Source organism: Sinohyriopsis cumingii, chromosome 3, assembly GCF_028554795.1.
Source record: "Sinohyriopsis cumingii isolate HCF-2022 chromosome 3, ASM2855479v2, whole genome shotgun sequence".
Classification (NCBI taxonomy): domain Eukaryota; kingdom Metazoa; phylum Mollusca; class Bivalvia; order Unionida; family Unionidae; genus Sinohyriopsis; species Sinohyriopsis cumingii.
In genome coordinates this window covers 30,961,132-30,978,451 of record NC_142963.1, presented here as the reverse complement: position 1 = coordinate 30,978,451, position 17,320 = coordinate 30,961,132, and the positions used below count along the sequence as shown (strand labels likewise).

Sequence of the window (17,320 nt, the reverse complement as noted above, 5' to 3'; positions counted from 1 at the left end):
GTGTTGAGTACCATGCATAGATGAACAAATTGTTTAGATGGCACTAGGTCAGATTTGTCGATTGTAAGCAGCATTACAAGGGTTATCATACTGTGTTCTAAATATATAACTCACCTGATGTTTGCAGATGTCATCCAGGTAACTTAACGCCGCCTCCTTGGAGATGGTCTGGACATAAGCCATAACATGGTTCATCAGACAAGTGATGTCACATTGACTGATGTTGAGACCAAATGGGAGCACTCGGAACTAATAAACAATGTTGGTGTAGGAGAAACAGACATGTTTAGGGAAACATTGTGAACAGGGACGTGAAGATATATGTCTTTAAGTCCACTCTGATTGTGAAGTCTCCCTCTTGAAAGGCATTCAAAATGTGCTATGGTGTTTCCATCAAGAACCAATGAGTGTGATGGAACTGAATGAAGACACTTAGGTCAATGACAGGGCACATAGTGCCATTTGACTTTTGGACAAAGAAAAGTCTGGAATAAAATCCCAAGGAATTTTATATTTTAAACAATTCAAACTGCCCTTTTTGTAGAGGGTCCTTTATTTCTTGTTGCAAGGTGGTGGCTTTGAAGTGAGCTGATAGGACTCTGGACAGAGAAAGCGGTGTTTTGAAAGTGCTGCAGAGTCCATTGGATTCCATTTGTTGGGTCCAGTGATTGTCATGGCAAATCTTGTCCCATTTGGCAGCAAAGAATTTAAGCCTTACTCCTACACAGGAATATTTGGGAAGGATGGCGTGGAGACGATGTCATTTTTTGAGAGATGGAGGCAGCTGGGATGAGAAACTTTAGCGTAAGCAACAGCTACTTTTCTGTCTTCTCTCTACTTTGATTCATGAGAACCATGGTTTATGATATGAGGAGCTATGATAGGACAACTTGTCAGAGGTTTGTATTCAAGTCGTGTCTCTTGATTCCTTTTGCTGGTTTCCAGAAACATCCCTGTATCAGTGTTGTGGTTGAGGAGCGGGAAAATTCATATCCTTAGTGGCTTCTTTGTGCATTTCATTGATATGGCCATTAAAAAGTAGATTAGGATAATAGCTTGACCTTATCATGATCCTTAAGGAAGGTGGGAAAACGGTGCATCTCATTGTCACCTATAAATCTGCAGCTGCTGTGACAGCATTGGCCAAAATATGTTGAGCAGCTCTGTTGAAGACCTGGGTCATTCTGGAGACCAACTCTCATGCGTGTGCCATGGAATCCACAGAAGACATGAGCTCTGTTCCTCTTGATGGAAGATAGCCATCAATACCATGTCCAATATAGACCATATGGCTAATACACTGCGGACCAATTTTTGAATGTCATTAAAAGATGTTTTGATACTTATGAACTGAGTATGGTTTAGTCATCCCCACAGTAGCAATGCCCCTGTCAACTGCTGGGGTTTCTGAATGAAAAGTCGGTGTATGGCAATAGCAGAACTGCTGATGAAAAGTTGATGGAAGGCGTTTGTGAGAAAAACAAACGGTTGATGCTGATGTAAACTGTTCAATATGTCTGTGATTCTGCCAGACTGTGGATGTAATTTGAAGTTGGATTTTTCCTTTTTACCATAACATCCACAGATGCTAGAGCTCTGGTCCAGGTGGTTGATAAGGTAGGAGGAGGACAGAAATCTAGAGGTAAAAGGTGGAATCCTTCTTCAATGGAGGCTCTGAACTAAGTCTTTCCGCATCACTGTCTTCAGGAAGTGAAGAAGGAGCCTGACAGCAAGCATCTCAGTTGCTGGAGATGGAGCTGGCAAATAGTGTTGAGGTCTGCTGCTGACAAAACGTCTGGAGCATTCTGAAGCAGAAACAGTGATTTCCAATTGGCCACTGATTAAAGAGTCCCTTCTACTGACCAAGAGTTGAGAGAAATTAAAGGTGGCATCAGTCGGAGGCTTTCTACTAAGCTTGGCATCGTAAATGGAGACTGCACTGAGGTCATATGTGGGTTAGACTGTCTCCAGTATTGTCTGTATACACTGGGTTTGACAGACTGGACGACAGATTGATTTCCATAAATTTATTGTGTCGAGGTCTTCGTCTCTGAAGGCTGGTTCAAATGGAAATAGGTCATGTAAGGAGGGAAGACGCCTTCTGAGATATAATGTTGGGACAGGTTACAGGATGTTTGATCCATATGACCAGTCCAAGTATTGGTGGAGTGAAATGATATTTGTTAGTTCGTTCATTGTTATTTATCCTCAATAGCTGTGGAGTGGAACACTGAGGAGGCAAGGCCTAAAGGTATAGCCTGCAATGAGGTCTCCACTGGTGGTGACATAGGTGCCAGGGCATCCCTGATTATGTAGATTCCTGGCATTTTGTAAATGGATAGCCTTTGTTGATTTATCTCCTTTATCTGCCACAAATGCCTGCACTGAGGACATGTTAGCATGTATGCTTATAGTGTCTTTGTCCTTAGTTGTGAGTTTCTGCTTTTGCCCAATGGTCTAATCAGTAAGAGAAATTGAGCAGAACTCTGCACCTGTCTCGGAATACTGAACAGAAAGTTGGTGCAGAACTATGCCTTACAGCATTACCTGGACAATAGTAGATGAATTTACCAAAATAATTCACCATACTACCTGTGAGGGGTTCAAGGAGAACCCATACAGGTAAATGCAATGAAGTGTGGTGTCCAGACACTTCATGCACTGGTGGAGAAAACTCACCTGTGCATAGCCAGTAGTTGTGGAATTTTACATATATTATGAGCTTTCTATAGGCTTCAGAGACTAGCGTGTTAACATAATAAAAGTACAGCTGACCTTATTTGTGAAGTCACACAGGCTACCCATGCAAATACCCAAGTACAATTAAATGTGTAAAGACGAAAAAGCATGGCTAAAATTGTAAAGGCAGAACTTTGTTGAGAGAGAAAAAGAGACAACTTGGAAATAAAGACAGAGTATACTTTCCTTGTGAAGTGAGAGATCTCCAACTTGTATCTGTGTTTATTCTGGTTTTCGCAAGGTCTCTCATGGTGAAAGCATGCTTCTCGGCAGGAGTTGAAGTAGAAAGTGAGATATTCATGGGGTTTTCTGCCAATCCCCATATCAAGAGGAGAGATAATTCTACCTGACTGCCACACTTAGCTCTTTTCAGCTCATCTGGGAGGGCTGGATTTGCAAGGAAGTATTAGTTCTACTTAGGTATTATGATTGGGTAACATATTTAAAGAAGAAATGGCTATAACAACATTTTTATGCTGACCAGCATGGCAGCCGTACTGGATACAAAACAGTACCCTCTTCATTTAGCTCCAATCTTTATCTATAGAAGTCTCTTTGCATAAACATAAAGTGGCATGGCCCGCTTTAGTGGGCTATAAATAAATTTGACTCAATAATGGACTTCAAGGTCAAATATCATTGTGTTTGTAAGTTACATTGGCCTTGTTTTTTTGTTGTTATTTTACTAATTAAACAGTCTGTCACGATCATTTATATGATTTAAACTAAATGTAATCATAAAAATGATATCTTTCTTTGTGAATTCAGTGCTTCCACCTGTAAAAACTGAGGCAATCATTTGCATAGATTATATTGCCCTTTTATCTCCAATTAGTGTTCCTCTACTACATTAACCACAAGCTATCATGTCATAGAAACTTACTGAGGTACAACCTGTAAATGGTAGTTGTTTAAACTTGGTGCTTGGAAAAGCTTGTATGGAAATATGACAGGCATCCAAAATTGCATGCATCAAAATGTAGAGGCATCAAAAAGCTCTTGCATTCATGGGCAGGAGTGTTAAATGCACTTATATGTGGGAAAGTGTTAAACATCAGCCTGACTGATCCCGTGTGTTCTACTGTATTAGTGAAGCCACTAGTACATTATGCTTGACTATGGAGATCACTGACCAAGCGGTTTCAATGACCTCAACCTCTAATCAAGGTATGCAGTATCAAACTAAACATTATCTAATCTTCAGACCCCAAGATTTAAAGATTTCTTTATTATCATAAGTGGGGGCCCCGAGTGGCCGAGTGGTCTAAAGCGCTCTCCATTACAGATCACTGTCATCTCACCTCTGTCTGTTTGGGTTCGAGTCTCAGATTCAGCAAATGTGGGTATGTGAGAAAGCTTGCCAGTAGCTTCTCGGTGGTTCTTTCCGGGGTTTTCCCAGGTTCTTCCTCCACTATTTATAGTGGCCACCACGTATAGCCTATAGTGTGCTGAGAAATGGTGTTAAACCCTACAACAACAACAACAACATTATCATAAGTGCAAGTCATTCACACAGTTAGGTCAAAGAATTTAATCTGGTATGAAAGTTATTCTGTAAAACCCATTTTTCTCTTAATCATAATGACCATGATCATTTGTCCCCATAACAGGCCTTTTCCATCTTGTAAATAAATATTCAACCAACTTTGGTCAAGGTACAAAAGTTATTATGCAAACAAACCCACTTCTTCAAGTCAAAGTGATTCTGACCTTTGACCCCAAAATCAATTATACTTCTTTCTTACCAAACATGCAAGTTGTCCACAAACTTGTTGAAGGCAAGGTTGATAACTGAAATTTTTGTGCATAAACTTCTTTTAGTCACAGTGACCTTGACCTCTCACCCTGCAACTGACAGTGTTTGTTCTTATCCAAGTGCAAACTATCCACTAAATTTGGTCCAGATCTGTGCTGAAGAAAACTGTTTGACCCTGAAATAAATAAGTTTCTTTGTTACCCAACATCTAATTCAACCATTAACTTGTTACAGATATAAGGTAATAAACTGAAATCTGTGTGCAGAAACTATTCTTCTTTTAGTGAAAGTGACCTTAAACTCTAACCCTGAAAATGATAAACTTTGTTATTACCCCATGTACAAGCCATCCAGGAAGTTTGGTTCAGGTCTGTGATGTGGAACTAATGTTATTACGTGGAATACATTGTTCTTTTTTCAGTCATTGTAACATTGACCTTTGACCTATTGACCCCAATACCAATAAGCTTCTGCTCTATAGGAAGTGCAAACTTTCCACAAAGTTTGGTTCAGGTATGTGGTTGATTTATTTGGTTCTTTTCATTTCAGACCTGCCAACTAAACGAAAACTCTATCTCAGACAGGTTTTCACGTGGCAGGTTTGTGTGTGCATGTGTGTTTTTGGATTTTTAACATAGCTTTAACAATTTAACAATATGAGTCATACTGCTACGATGTCTGCAGTATGGCTGTTGATAGTGATGTCTAGCACTGGGGCATCATGCTGCAGACATGTGACATGATGTCCCAACTAGGCACATTATCCTGACACCAGGCTGACCAGTCTTCACACTAACCTCTCAATGCTGAGAATCAAGCAAGGCAGCTGTTAGTACCATTTTTATAAGTCTTTGGTATGATTCATCCAGATGCTCTAACTTTTAGGCCTCCAGAGCAGTTGCATAGTTTTGAGGGAGAGAATGACATCATAAGTATTGTCTTTTGAAATGGACCGAATGAACAGAAATTCCTCAGTGTATTCCTTTCCGAAGCAGCCTTTACATTTAAACTTTCTTACGTGAATGTTCATTGTTAAAATTATGTTTTTTTTATTAAAAAAATTATTCATTATAATAAAATGAATAATGAGCAAACCAAACATGTGTCAAATCAAGTTCACAATGGTGGCTGTTGATACTGGAAATGAAGAATATCTAACTACCCAATTTGACAGAAAAACCGAATTTGACTGAAAATGATAGAAATTTACTCAACAAACCTGGAATTTGCAAGAATACATATTTTTTGGTATAAATCACAAATCTGGATAAATTGGGACAGTTTGCAGATTTGCTGTTTTGTTTTGTTTAATGCCATTTTTCAGCACATGATAGGCTATATATGGCAGCAAATATATCTGGTGGAGGAAGAACCTGGGAAGACATTGGCAAGAACCCATGAGAAGCTACTGTCAAGCTTTCTCACACAATCATGTTGGTCAAGAAGGGTCTCAACCTCATGTGGATAGAGGTAAGATGTGTCCTTGACCATGACTTTTTGACTCCAAAATGTGTTGAATTCTTGCTTACACCAAGTGCATGATGTCCTTGATGTTTGTTTACTTTATATGCTGGAATGCTCAAGTTATGGTGTAGAAACCATTTGTCTTCCTTCGGTCACAGCGATCTTCACCTTCCACTTTTTAACAACAAACTTGATAGGATCCTTCCTTAACCCAGGTGCATGCCATCCACAAAATTTGGTAACAACAGATTGCAAAGAACTTTTGTTCTCAAAAATATCTTTCCATCAGTGACCTCATCCATCAACCTTTTGACCCTGAAACACACAGGTTTCTTCCATACCCCCAAGTGCAAGCCATCAACAAAGGTTGATCCAGGTATGTGAAGAAGTTTAGTACTAATGTTATTGTGCAGAAAACATTAATTTTGTTGTCTTTCAGTCACTGTATTATGGCCTTACAACTTTTCCTTTGCAAGCCATCCACAATTTGGTAAGTATTGATGGTGGAGGACCTGAGTTATTGTGCATCAACCCTTTTTTTCTTTCCTATAGCGATCTCAATCATCGATCCAAAAAAAAGGGTTTCGCCCTTACCCCAAGTGCAAACCATGCACAAAGTCTGAAAACTATACATGGTAAATAATTTGGATTACTGTGCAAAAATGATTCCAGTACAGATGGATGGATGCATGGACAACATCAAAACATATTATGTGATTTTATAAAGATCTGGTTATTCAAGCCATTCTGAAATCTGCCAGCTATTTGTTTCTGATACTAAATAAATCTCTGATAGATATCAATAGCAAATAACGGTGCCTGCTTTTTATAGGTAATATGTGCAAAATATACTGACTGCATCTAAGTCGAGTCTGACAAGGTTCTTCAGCAGTTTCAGCTGTGGAGGTATCTTGGTCAGCTTATTGCGGAACAGGTCTAAAGTCTTCAGCTTGGACAAGTTACCAATGGACTCTGGTAACTCAACAATCTGCAAAAAGCAACAATTTGCCAACCGTAAAAGCATATGCAGAGAATAAAAGGTCAATAAGTAAAAATGCTCTCTTTTCTTCTCTTAACAAATCAACATATCTGACCAAGTGATGATTATGGTAATCCCTTGAAAAACACAAGTATTAACTCTCACAACAATTCCTTTGGAGCAGTAACATCTCAGCTGGTTATACAAGATCCCCACATAAAAATAACAACACAATAGCAACACAAATTCTTTTTGGAAATTTGTAAAAGGAGAGAAACCTTTGTTTGATCACTCCATTGTTTGGGCCTGGAAACTGTCTGGGTGGCTACCAATGGCCTGACAAGACACTGTTTTTCCTTTTCCATGGCCATGTCATACAAACAGAAACTGGAGAACGTAGACTGGGTATGCGAGTTGACTGAAACAACTATGTCTCAAATTCAGACATTCATCTGAATGCCAGGCTTGTGGAAATCTCTTGTATTTCAAGAACAAAAATCTTCATAGGACATACTTAATCCTGTGATAGTTCAGAGTACACAGATCTAATAACTCCCTCTATCCATGCAGTCAGTGTTTGTGGCATTATGTCTTGCTTTAATTGGTAGGAAGAGCATAGATATTTGTTGTGTATCCATTGACAGTAATCTGTTTTTAGACACAAAACCAGGTCACATCATTAGTATGACTGAGCTGTTGGAATGGAAATGCATAAAGCTCAGATTCATGGACAACACATGCTGCTCACTTGTGCAGCAAGAAGAAGCTAGAGCTATTGTGAAGCAAGTCTTGTATCACAACTCATGCTGCAAGAAGAAGCTAGGGCTAATGTGAAGCAAGTCTTGTATCACAACTCATGCTGCAAGAAGAAGCTAGAGCTAATGTGAAGCAAGTCTTGTATCACAACTCATGCTGCAAGAAGAAGCTAGAGCTAATATGAAGCAAGTTTTGTATCACAACTCATGCTGCAAGAAGCTAGAGCTAATGTGAAGCAAGTCTTGTATCACAACACATGCAGCAAGAAGAAGCTAGAGCTAATGTGAAGCAAGTCTTGCATCACAACTCATGCTGCAAGAAGAAGCTAGGGCTAATGTGAAGCAAGTCTTGCATCACAACTGCTTCAGTCAGATAGAAGATAGGGCTTGAACTTTGACGAGTTGAGACACATCAAGACCCAGCAGATGTTCTATTCTGGGAACAAGGTGAGCAAGCACGACTTCAATACAGTGTGACCCTGCTATAGCACCCTCCGTAATAACAGAAATTCAGATATGACACGATTGTGGTGTGGCTCCCAAAATTTCATGTACATGTAATTTTCTCATACACAAAAAAGATCTTTCTTGCAAGTATGAAAAATTATTTATCCTTCAGGGGAAAAGATTGCATATGAGTTCTAATACAAGATAATCATGGTGTGGCTGTTGACCTTTTTTTCTAAATTTCTGATATATGAATGGAAGGCAACATCTCTCCACTAACAGAAATGTCAACAACAAAAAAAAGTGAACATCTACTTGTTGGTCTATCCAATAGGCATGCTACTGAACTAGCTACAATTGACCAACCTTTGAAGGCAGGAACAGTAACTGGTACAATCGATCAAATGATGGCCAATTACATTTTTTTTAAAATGTACACAGAAAAAATAATTTTGCTGAAACTTCAAAGAAAACTGATTACCTTTGAAACACTGATCATTCTGTATAAAGACCAAGCAAATAAAAAAACATTCAGTCCCAATCAATGTTCTACAATTATCTGATGTTGCTGCTACAAATAATAAATGAGCATTTGTTTGTTCCCCAAAACTGTCCTTTAGTAGTGACTTCAATAGGACATGCACCCTTTGTCATAGAAAGCTGACTACAATCTTCAATAAAAACAAAGAACCTTTCATCAAAGGAAATTATCACCATACTTAAATAAAAGCAATGGAATCTGATGGATTCTTGCATTTTCTAAAGTAACTGGAATACGTTTATTGTGCCATGAATATTTCCTTTTTGCAGTGATGGCATAAAACGTAAATTGTATTTCCAATATTCTGCAACCATAGATAATAAGTTTATTAAAGATGGGGTATCTCGCAATGATGTTTCTAAAACTTTAAAATTTGTTCACATCTTTTCATTTCCTTATGAATAGCCTCATCCCCTGGGTAGCCTTTGCAAGATGATAGCTGTCTCCAACTGATCGAAATTGAGGCCAGTTTAAGTACATGTAGCATGTAAATAACTATATCTAGATGCTACTGGCATCAACATCATGTGAACTCTTTAGTATCTATCGGATATAGATCTAATAAGGACTACCATTTTTATGTATGTGCTATTTGTGTTTTCTAATGGGATGCAACTGAAACATGAATTGTTTAACATGTGATCTATATTTGAATTCATGGATTTTTTTTATATACATGTACAGTACTTAATGTGTGTGTGTGTGATCTGGACTTTTAACTTAGCTTTAACAATTTCTCAGTCATATCGCTACGATGTCTGCAGTGTGGCAATTTATAGTGACGTCTAGCAATGAGGCATCATGTCGCAGACATGTAGCATGATGTCCCACTCAGTCACATTATCCTGACACCAGGTTGACCAGTTTTAACACTAACCTCTAAATGCTGAGTACCAAGCAAGGCAGCTGTCAGTACCATTTTTTAAAGCCTTTGGTATGACTTGGCCGAGGATCGAACCAATGACCTAACACATCCGAGGCTCTAACCACTAGGCCACCGGCCAGGCCTGCATGGTACATATTACTGAACGTATTCCCATACCATAATGTAAAGGTCTGGTGATCTGATCCCCAACTGCTTGAAGAGGTAGTTCACTATGACTTAAGAGTCTGACATTATCAGAAACATCTTCCTCTGGATGTCTTTCATCCAGGAGTGTGAGGCACTGAGACTGACCTTTATCTCCAGATTATTGAAGTGGAGTGCCTTCTCTTGCAGTGTTGACTCCCCACTGATCATCACAAAATCTGGAAGCAGCTGTGCTCACCAACAACCGAACTGGCATCTGGACAGACTGTGACTTCTAGCCACTGAGTGTCTTGCCATTAAACATGAATGGGTTTGATTTTGGTCAAGATCAAAATCTGGTGATCTAAGCATCTCAATACTGAGTGCCAATGAGCCAGATGGGCCATCTGCAGAGGGAACATGTTAAGGTGGCTGTGCTCACCAACAACCGAACTGGCATCTGGACAGACTGTGACTTCTAGCCACTGAGTGTCTTGCCATTAAACATGAATGGGTTTGATTTTGGTCAAGATCAAAATCTGGTGATCTAAGCATCTCAATACTGAGTGCCAATGAGCCAGATGGGCCATCTGCAGAGGGAACATGTTAAGGTGGCTGACCTATATTAGGTCTGCCACTTCATTGAGATGGGCCATCTGCTGAAGGAACATGTTAAGGTGGCTGACATATATTAGGTCTGCATTGAGAAAGCAGAGAAGCTGAAGACACTCCCTCATCAAAATGAATGTCCTAGCAGCTGCCTTCATCCAATGCATGAGTGATAAAATTCATGCATTTGGGAGGAAGATGAACCAGCCCGATATGGTTTAGAGACACCATACCTAGAAGAAACCAAGTTTGAGAATTGACAAGATCAGTCTTCTCCACACCAACTATCCACCCTAAACAGTGGATAAGTTAGAGATAGTTGTCAAACTGTGAACCAAAACCAAACATATCAAATGCTTTTGCTCTGTAGTGTCCAGGTATGTGGCCATTTCTATACAGGAATATGTCCTGAAGTGGGATAAGGCGCAGCCCAATGTCTTAGTGAAGGCCCAAGGGCTAAGACTGAGGCTATATGGATGGGTGCAGAATTGGTACACTACTCTGCAGTAGAAAAGGCAGTTGTCTGATACCATAAGAATAGGAACAAGGAAATACTTGTCTTACAGGTTGAGACCGAATGCATACTAGACCTTGCCATCTCAACGTTGAACTTCAGGCAGTAATAAACTGACTGAGTCTGCTCAAGTCTACGAAAGGTTGTAGATTACTCTATCTTTTCCATAAAATGTTCACATTCATGGGATCAACTGTGGTCTCTGTCATGAAGGGGGCGAATAAAAGTGGAGGGGGCTCATTGATTAAGATCTGGAGCCCCTCTAAAACAACTAGGATTACCCAATTGTTTGTCAGAAACCAATTTTTTTCTAGCAAAATATGTCTCTTCAAGAATATTTACCCAATCATAATACCTTAAAAAAACTACTACTACTACTACCTCGCAAATATAGACCTCCCAGGTTAAAAACTTTTAGCTAAAAAGCTAAATTTTATCTGACCACTTAGGTGGTGGTTGGGCAGAGTGATCTCCCCTTGGTATAGGGATTGGCACCAAATCCCATGACTATCTGAGTTACTACTGGAGCAGAAGCCATGCTCTCAATATGGATGTAACTGCTGGGAGGCTTGGAGGGTGTATGTGTATTATGATTGGGTAATTATTCTTGAAGAAACATATTTTAGTAGAAATTTTTTGTTTCTTCTTTAGATATGTTACCCAATCATAATACCTTAGTAGAATAAGTAAGAGGTGGAGGGAAATTCATCCCCTTACCCCACAGACGCCATCTCTGGTCCCCTAAAGCTTGCAAGACATCTTCTAGATAACCCAACTGGAGAAGACTCCATATGGAAGGGAACAACTTCGAAAAGAACAACTACCATACTGCAAGTCCAGTGGAAGCCGTGAAGCCGCATCTTATTAAGCTTTCAAATGATCTGGAAAGATGACTTGTTGCACCATGGCTATAGGTCCTACCAGATCAAGTTGAGCCTCAGATGCAGGAAGTCATGGGTTTGAACCCTGGCCAAGTCATAAGACTAGATTGAGAGGTTAGGATTAGGATTGGTCGGCCTGGTGTCAGGATAATGTGACTGGGTGGAACAAAATGCTACATGTCTGTGGCATGATGCCACAGTGCTTAACATCACTTTAAAAAACTACCACAATGCAGACATTGTAGTGAAATGCCTGAAAAATTGCTAAAGCTACATTAAAAATCCAAATCACACACACATACATACCCATTCCTGTACCAAGGGGAGATCATTCTGTCCAACTGCCACCTAGGTGGGCTGATAACTTTAGCTTTTTAGCTAAAAGTTTTTAACCTGGGATGGCTGGATTTATGAGGTAGTAGTTCTCCTAAGGTATCATGACTGGGTAATGTATTTAAAGAAGAAATAGGTTGACTAAAGTCTGGTGAAACAGAAGGAGTCTGGTGCCCACAGAAGGTTCACCACCAGCTGAAAGGGATGGTAAGTGATTGATGGTTGTCAGGAAGCATGAGAGAGGACAAACCTTGGCTGTAAAAGTTAGGGTAATATAGCCACCAATTACTCAAAAAAATAAATTGCAGTGAATTCTTCAGAGGCACTGTTCACAGTTGCATATGTAAAGTTTAAACAGTTAAACATCTGGATTAAGGTAGCCACCCAGAGGGAACATAGGAAGTTAATCTGTAAGAGTTACTTCCCTTCATCTAAATGATATATAGATGGAAATACATTTTTCATCTTTCAAGGAGGGCTGGAATTTGAGGTAGCAGTATTTTCCTAATGTCAATGTGAACAGGTAATGTATATGATGGAGAAATGCAATATCCCCACATGCTCTCCTTGCCAATATTCAATCAACACTGTTTCATGCCTGAAAGAACCATTAATGCAGAAAATAATTACTTGGGGTAACTTATGTGTGTGTGTGATTTGGATTTTGTACATAGCTTTAACAATTTTTCAGTCATATCGCTACAATGTCTGCAGTGTGGCATTTTATAGTGATGTCTAAGCACTGGGGTATCATGCCACAGACATGTAGCATGATGTCCCACCCAGTCACATAATCCTGACACCAGGCTGACCAGTCCTAACACTAACTTCTTAATGCTGTGCGCCAACTGAGGCAGCTGTTAGTACCATTTTTTAAAGTCTTTGGTATGACTCATCCTGGGACTGAACCCACGACCTCCTGCATCCATGGCAGATGCTCTAACCACTAGGCCATCGGAGCGGTCAGGTAACTTATGCAAATTTTACATAAGATACATATATGCTCAAATATCTCTTTTATATTTAATCTAACTTAAATGAAAGGTTTCAGTGTAAAGAATTTGGAACTACAGTAAAACCCATCCTAACTGTCACCTTTACTTGGCGGTCACCTGTTCACAATAGCGATTTAATTTCCACCAAGCAAATATCCTATAAAAATGGCCTGCATGTGATGGTCACCTGCCTTTAACAGTCAGCAGCCAAGTGATCCATTCTCTGCCTTACGTAGACACTGGAGTGCATCTACAGTGACCGATTAGTCTCTGCAAACTGAATTTTTGCAATCTTTAAATAAAGGAATATTGTGTGAATCGATGTGCAAACATTTCTTGCCTCACTTCTACTTGTATCTCCAGTCATGTTGACTATTTGAAAATGAGTCAGTTTTTGTCATTATGGTTGTGGGTAGAAGCAATTAGTTTGCTGGACGATTGTAAAACAAGTCATATTAATGCAGCAGAAATGTGCCAGTGTGACAGGTATAGTTCAATATTTTTATTTATTTGCCTCTGAATCAAAGAAAAAGTTCATCTTTTAGAAGAGACATAACTTACATCCCTTTTCCTTAGGGACAGGGGTCACTATGTTGCACTAGCACAAGCTGAGCTACAGCGCCTGATGGACTGCTTTACTAATGCATGCGATGAGTTTGGGTTGACCATCAGCCTAAAAAAAGAGAAAACAAATGTGATGGCTCAGGACTCGGATCCCCCAAACATCATCATCAACAACTACAAACTTAAGGTAGTCAGTCAGTTCACATACCTTGGCTCTACCATCACCAACAACCTCGCGCTCCATGCTGAGCTCAACAAGCGGATTGGAAAAGCATCAAAAACTCTCTCCAGGCTGTTGCAGCGAGTGTGGAACAACAGCATGTTGACCCTGAACACTAAGATCTCTGAGTACCGTGCCTGCATGTTAAGCACTATCCTGTATGCCAGTGAAACCTGGACTCTATACACCTAACAAGAGGAAACAATGAGCACCTGTCACATGCGATGCCTCCAACATATATTCAGGATCACATAAAGCAATCAAGTAACAAACAATGAGGTGCCTGAATGTGCCAAGGTTCCCAGCATGGTCATACTCTTCCGCCAATGTTGCATCAGATGGCTGGGCCATCTACATCGGATAGATGACAGACGGGTCCCCAAAGACCTTTATTTGAAACTTGCCTCTGCCAAAAGGTTAATCGGATGTCCACATCTCCGCTTCAAGGATGTATGCAAGCGTGCCATGAAAACCCTTGACATCGATGTCAACACCTGGGAAGAGCCTGCTCTAGACAGGTCCAGCCGGTGACATGCCCTGATTACTGGCCTGAAAACCGGTGAGGACAAGCTATGCTTGCTAGCTGACTAAAAGCAATCTCAGAGCAAGAAGCTGCAGCTCCAACCCACACCAGACTCAACCGTCAAGCATAGCAAGGACTGCCACTCCCGTGTTGGGCTCCATAGCCACAGCAGACGCTGCACAACCACCAACCGGGAATATCTCTCATGGGCGCACTTCCATAATCTTTCTTGAGACTAATGGATGCCAACACTAATAGTAATAATAATATTCTGTGCACATTTGTTCAAAAAAACATATTTTAAAAAGTGAACCTGGATTTTGTCTTTTCCCATGGATTGCCATTGTTAAGTGGACTGGAATATAACAATGCAGTTTAGAATTAAAATTCCATTTCCAAGGTAAGATAGGCATTTGAAAATTGGATGATGGAATATTATGTGGAACTTAGAAAGGTGACTTTTAAAAATATCTCAAACATGCTAAAAAATGCATAATATACTATACCTCATTATCATCTAGCCTTAACTCCTCCAGATTGGAAAGATTTCCAAAGTTGCTAGGCAACAGCTGAATATGATTTTTGGATAGCAAGCATATTCTCAGGGATCTAAGATCACCAAAGGACTCTGGAAGCTCATGTAATAAATTCTGACCTGAAAAAGACAAAATAAACAATTGTGTGAAGCAAAGGCAAACATCTAGCTGAAATACTGAATATGGACATTCAACTGTACAGAGATAGCAAATATTTTAGTAAATTATGTTTACCTGAGAATTCTTACCCAATCACATTAACTTCACAAACACTTTAATTGTGCAACTGTGGAAGGACAATTCATCTTTCCAACCATGTACCATATAGATGATGGGATGAAACATTTCCCAATCTTTCCCCTTACCTCCCTTCACCACTGCTAGGTAGCTATGACTGCTTACTAAATGCTAGCTTGTGTGATACCTTAACGAGGATGGTTGCACTTTGAGGTGTCAGAAGGTTAAATAGTAATGTCATCAGGTAAGTATTCTCAAATAAATGTAATTTAGTAAACAACAAGCTTTCATTTTCAATACCTTTCCTGATCACATTAATATTAAGAGGAGGCAATGTTGAGCATCCTACATGTACCATGATCAATAGAATATGAATTCTTCCCTGTATGAGGTTAAACCACACTCCTAACATTAAGGCACTGCCTCTGATGTTCAAGTAATGATCGCAGTACTTGGATAAGAAGAAAGGAACCAAATACCTTTTTTCCAAGTAAAATCATGCAAATCCATCAAAAGTGCCAACTAGTCATAAAAAGGATAAAGAAACTAAGTAGGAAAATATGGTCACTTAGACTTCATTAATGGGAAGTCCTAATGGGAAAAGTGCAAATCCTGGTGTGAAATCTGAAGTCCATAAGTGGACATAAATACAATTACATTCGAGGTAAGTCAATAAAATTTTAATGGATTAAATGTTTTTGACTAGAAGAATTTTCACCTTTTGGTTTCATTTTTGTTTACTTTAACTTTTTCACTTCTGACTATGAAAGTGCTTTATATCTTGTTTTCCCCATTTAGTTTCTTTATTCTTCTTATGACCTGTCAGGGAAAATGTTTTATTGAACAGGATTCAGTTTTAGAAACTGATGGTCCTGGGCTAGATGTTAAGTCCACATGATGTAGTCTTAGAACACTGGGGGGTCCCAAAGTTCTCCAGATCACCTAAATCCATGTAAAAAGTTGGCACTTTTAATTCTGGAAGCGTGAAAATTCCGTCAGCAAAATCCTTGGTATATAACTTAACTGTTGGCAAAATTCATTTTATTTAATCCATTTCTATAAAGCAAATATCAATCATACAGTGTGCACGCTATCAAATGGAGTTCAAATAATTATAATTTTTTCATGGATAGAGTCCTGAAATGAAACTTTCAAAATCCTATAGAGAACCCTGGGTCCAAGACTAATATTGTATGGTCTAGAATGTGCTGGAAATGCTTGCAGAGATCTCTGTAGTATGAGTAGTTGACAGACTAACTGTCCAGTGTTTTGGCAAGACAAACCCAACAGACTAACTGTCCAGTATTTTGGCAAGACAAACCTAACAGACTAACTGTCCAGTGTTTTGGCAAGACAAACCTAACAGACTAACTGTCCAGTGTTTTGGCAAGACAACCTAACAGACTAAATGTCCAGTGTTTTGGCAAGACAAACCTAACAGACTAACTGTCCAGTGTTTTGGCAAGACAACCTAACAGACTAACTGTCCAGTGTTTTGGCAAGACAACCTAACAGACTAACTGTCCAGTGTTTTGGCAAGACAACCTAACAGACTAACTGTCCAGTGTTTTGGCAAGACAAACCTAACAGACTAACTGTCCAGTGTTTTGGCAAGACAACCTAACAGACTAACTGTCCAGTGTTTTGGCAAGACAACTTAACAGACTAACTGTCCAGTGTTTTGGCAAGACAACCTAACAGACTAACTGTCCAGTGTTTTGGCAAGACAACCTAACAGAATAACTGTCCAGTGTTTTGGCAAGACAAACCTAACTGACTAACTGTCCAGTGTTTTGGCAAGACAAACCTAACAGACTAACTGTCCAGTGTTTTGGCATGACAAACCTAACAGACTAAATGTCCAGTGTTTTGGCAAGACAAACCTAACAGACTAACTGTCCAGTGTTTTGGCAAGACAACCTAACAGACTAACTGTCCAGTGTTTTGGCAAGACAAACCTAACAGACTAACTGTCCAGTGTTTTGGCAAGACAAACGTAACAGACTAACTGTCCAGTGTTTTGGCAAGACAAACCTAACAGACTAAATGTCCAGTGTTTTGGCAAGACAACCTATAGAAAATTAACTGATTATAAATTGAGCATCAATCACTTAGCAGAAACTGACGAAATCCTATCATGTTCACAACAATAACAAAAACTTAAAAAATCACTAACTGAGATTTACTTGCTACCAGTGAATAGCACCATGAGATAATT

The 17,320-nt window shown here is 39.5% G+C and overlaps 1 protein-coding gene across 1 annotated transcript in view; it reads right to left on the bottom strand.

Annotated features, from left to right (window-relative positions):
• LOC149802625 (uncharacterized) overlaps positions 1 to 17,320 on the bottom strand; it is a 50,714-nt gene that overhangs the window by 24,488 nt on the left and 8,906 nt on the right. The window contains exons 3-4 of the mRNA XM_089951946.1: positions 14,836 to 14,984; positions 6,816 to 6,947 (exon numbers count right to left, since the gene is read on the bottom strand). Coding sequence (XP_089808072.1) covers positions 6,816 to 6,947; positions 14,836 to 14,984 — 281 coding nt within the window. The remainder of the gene's footprint in view (positions 1 to 6,815; positions 6,948 to 14,835; positions 14,985 to 17,320) is intronic.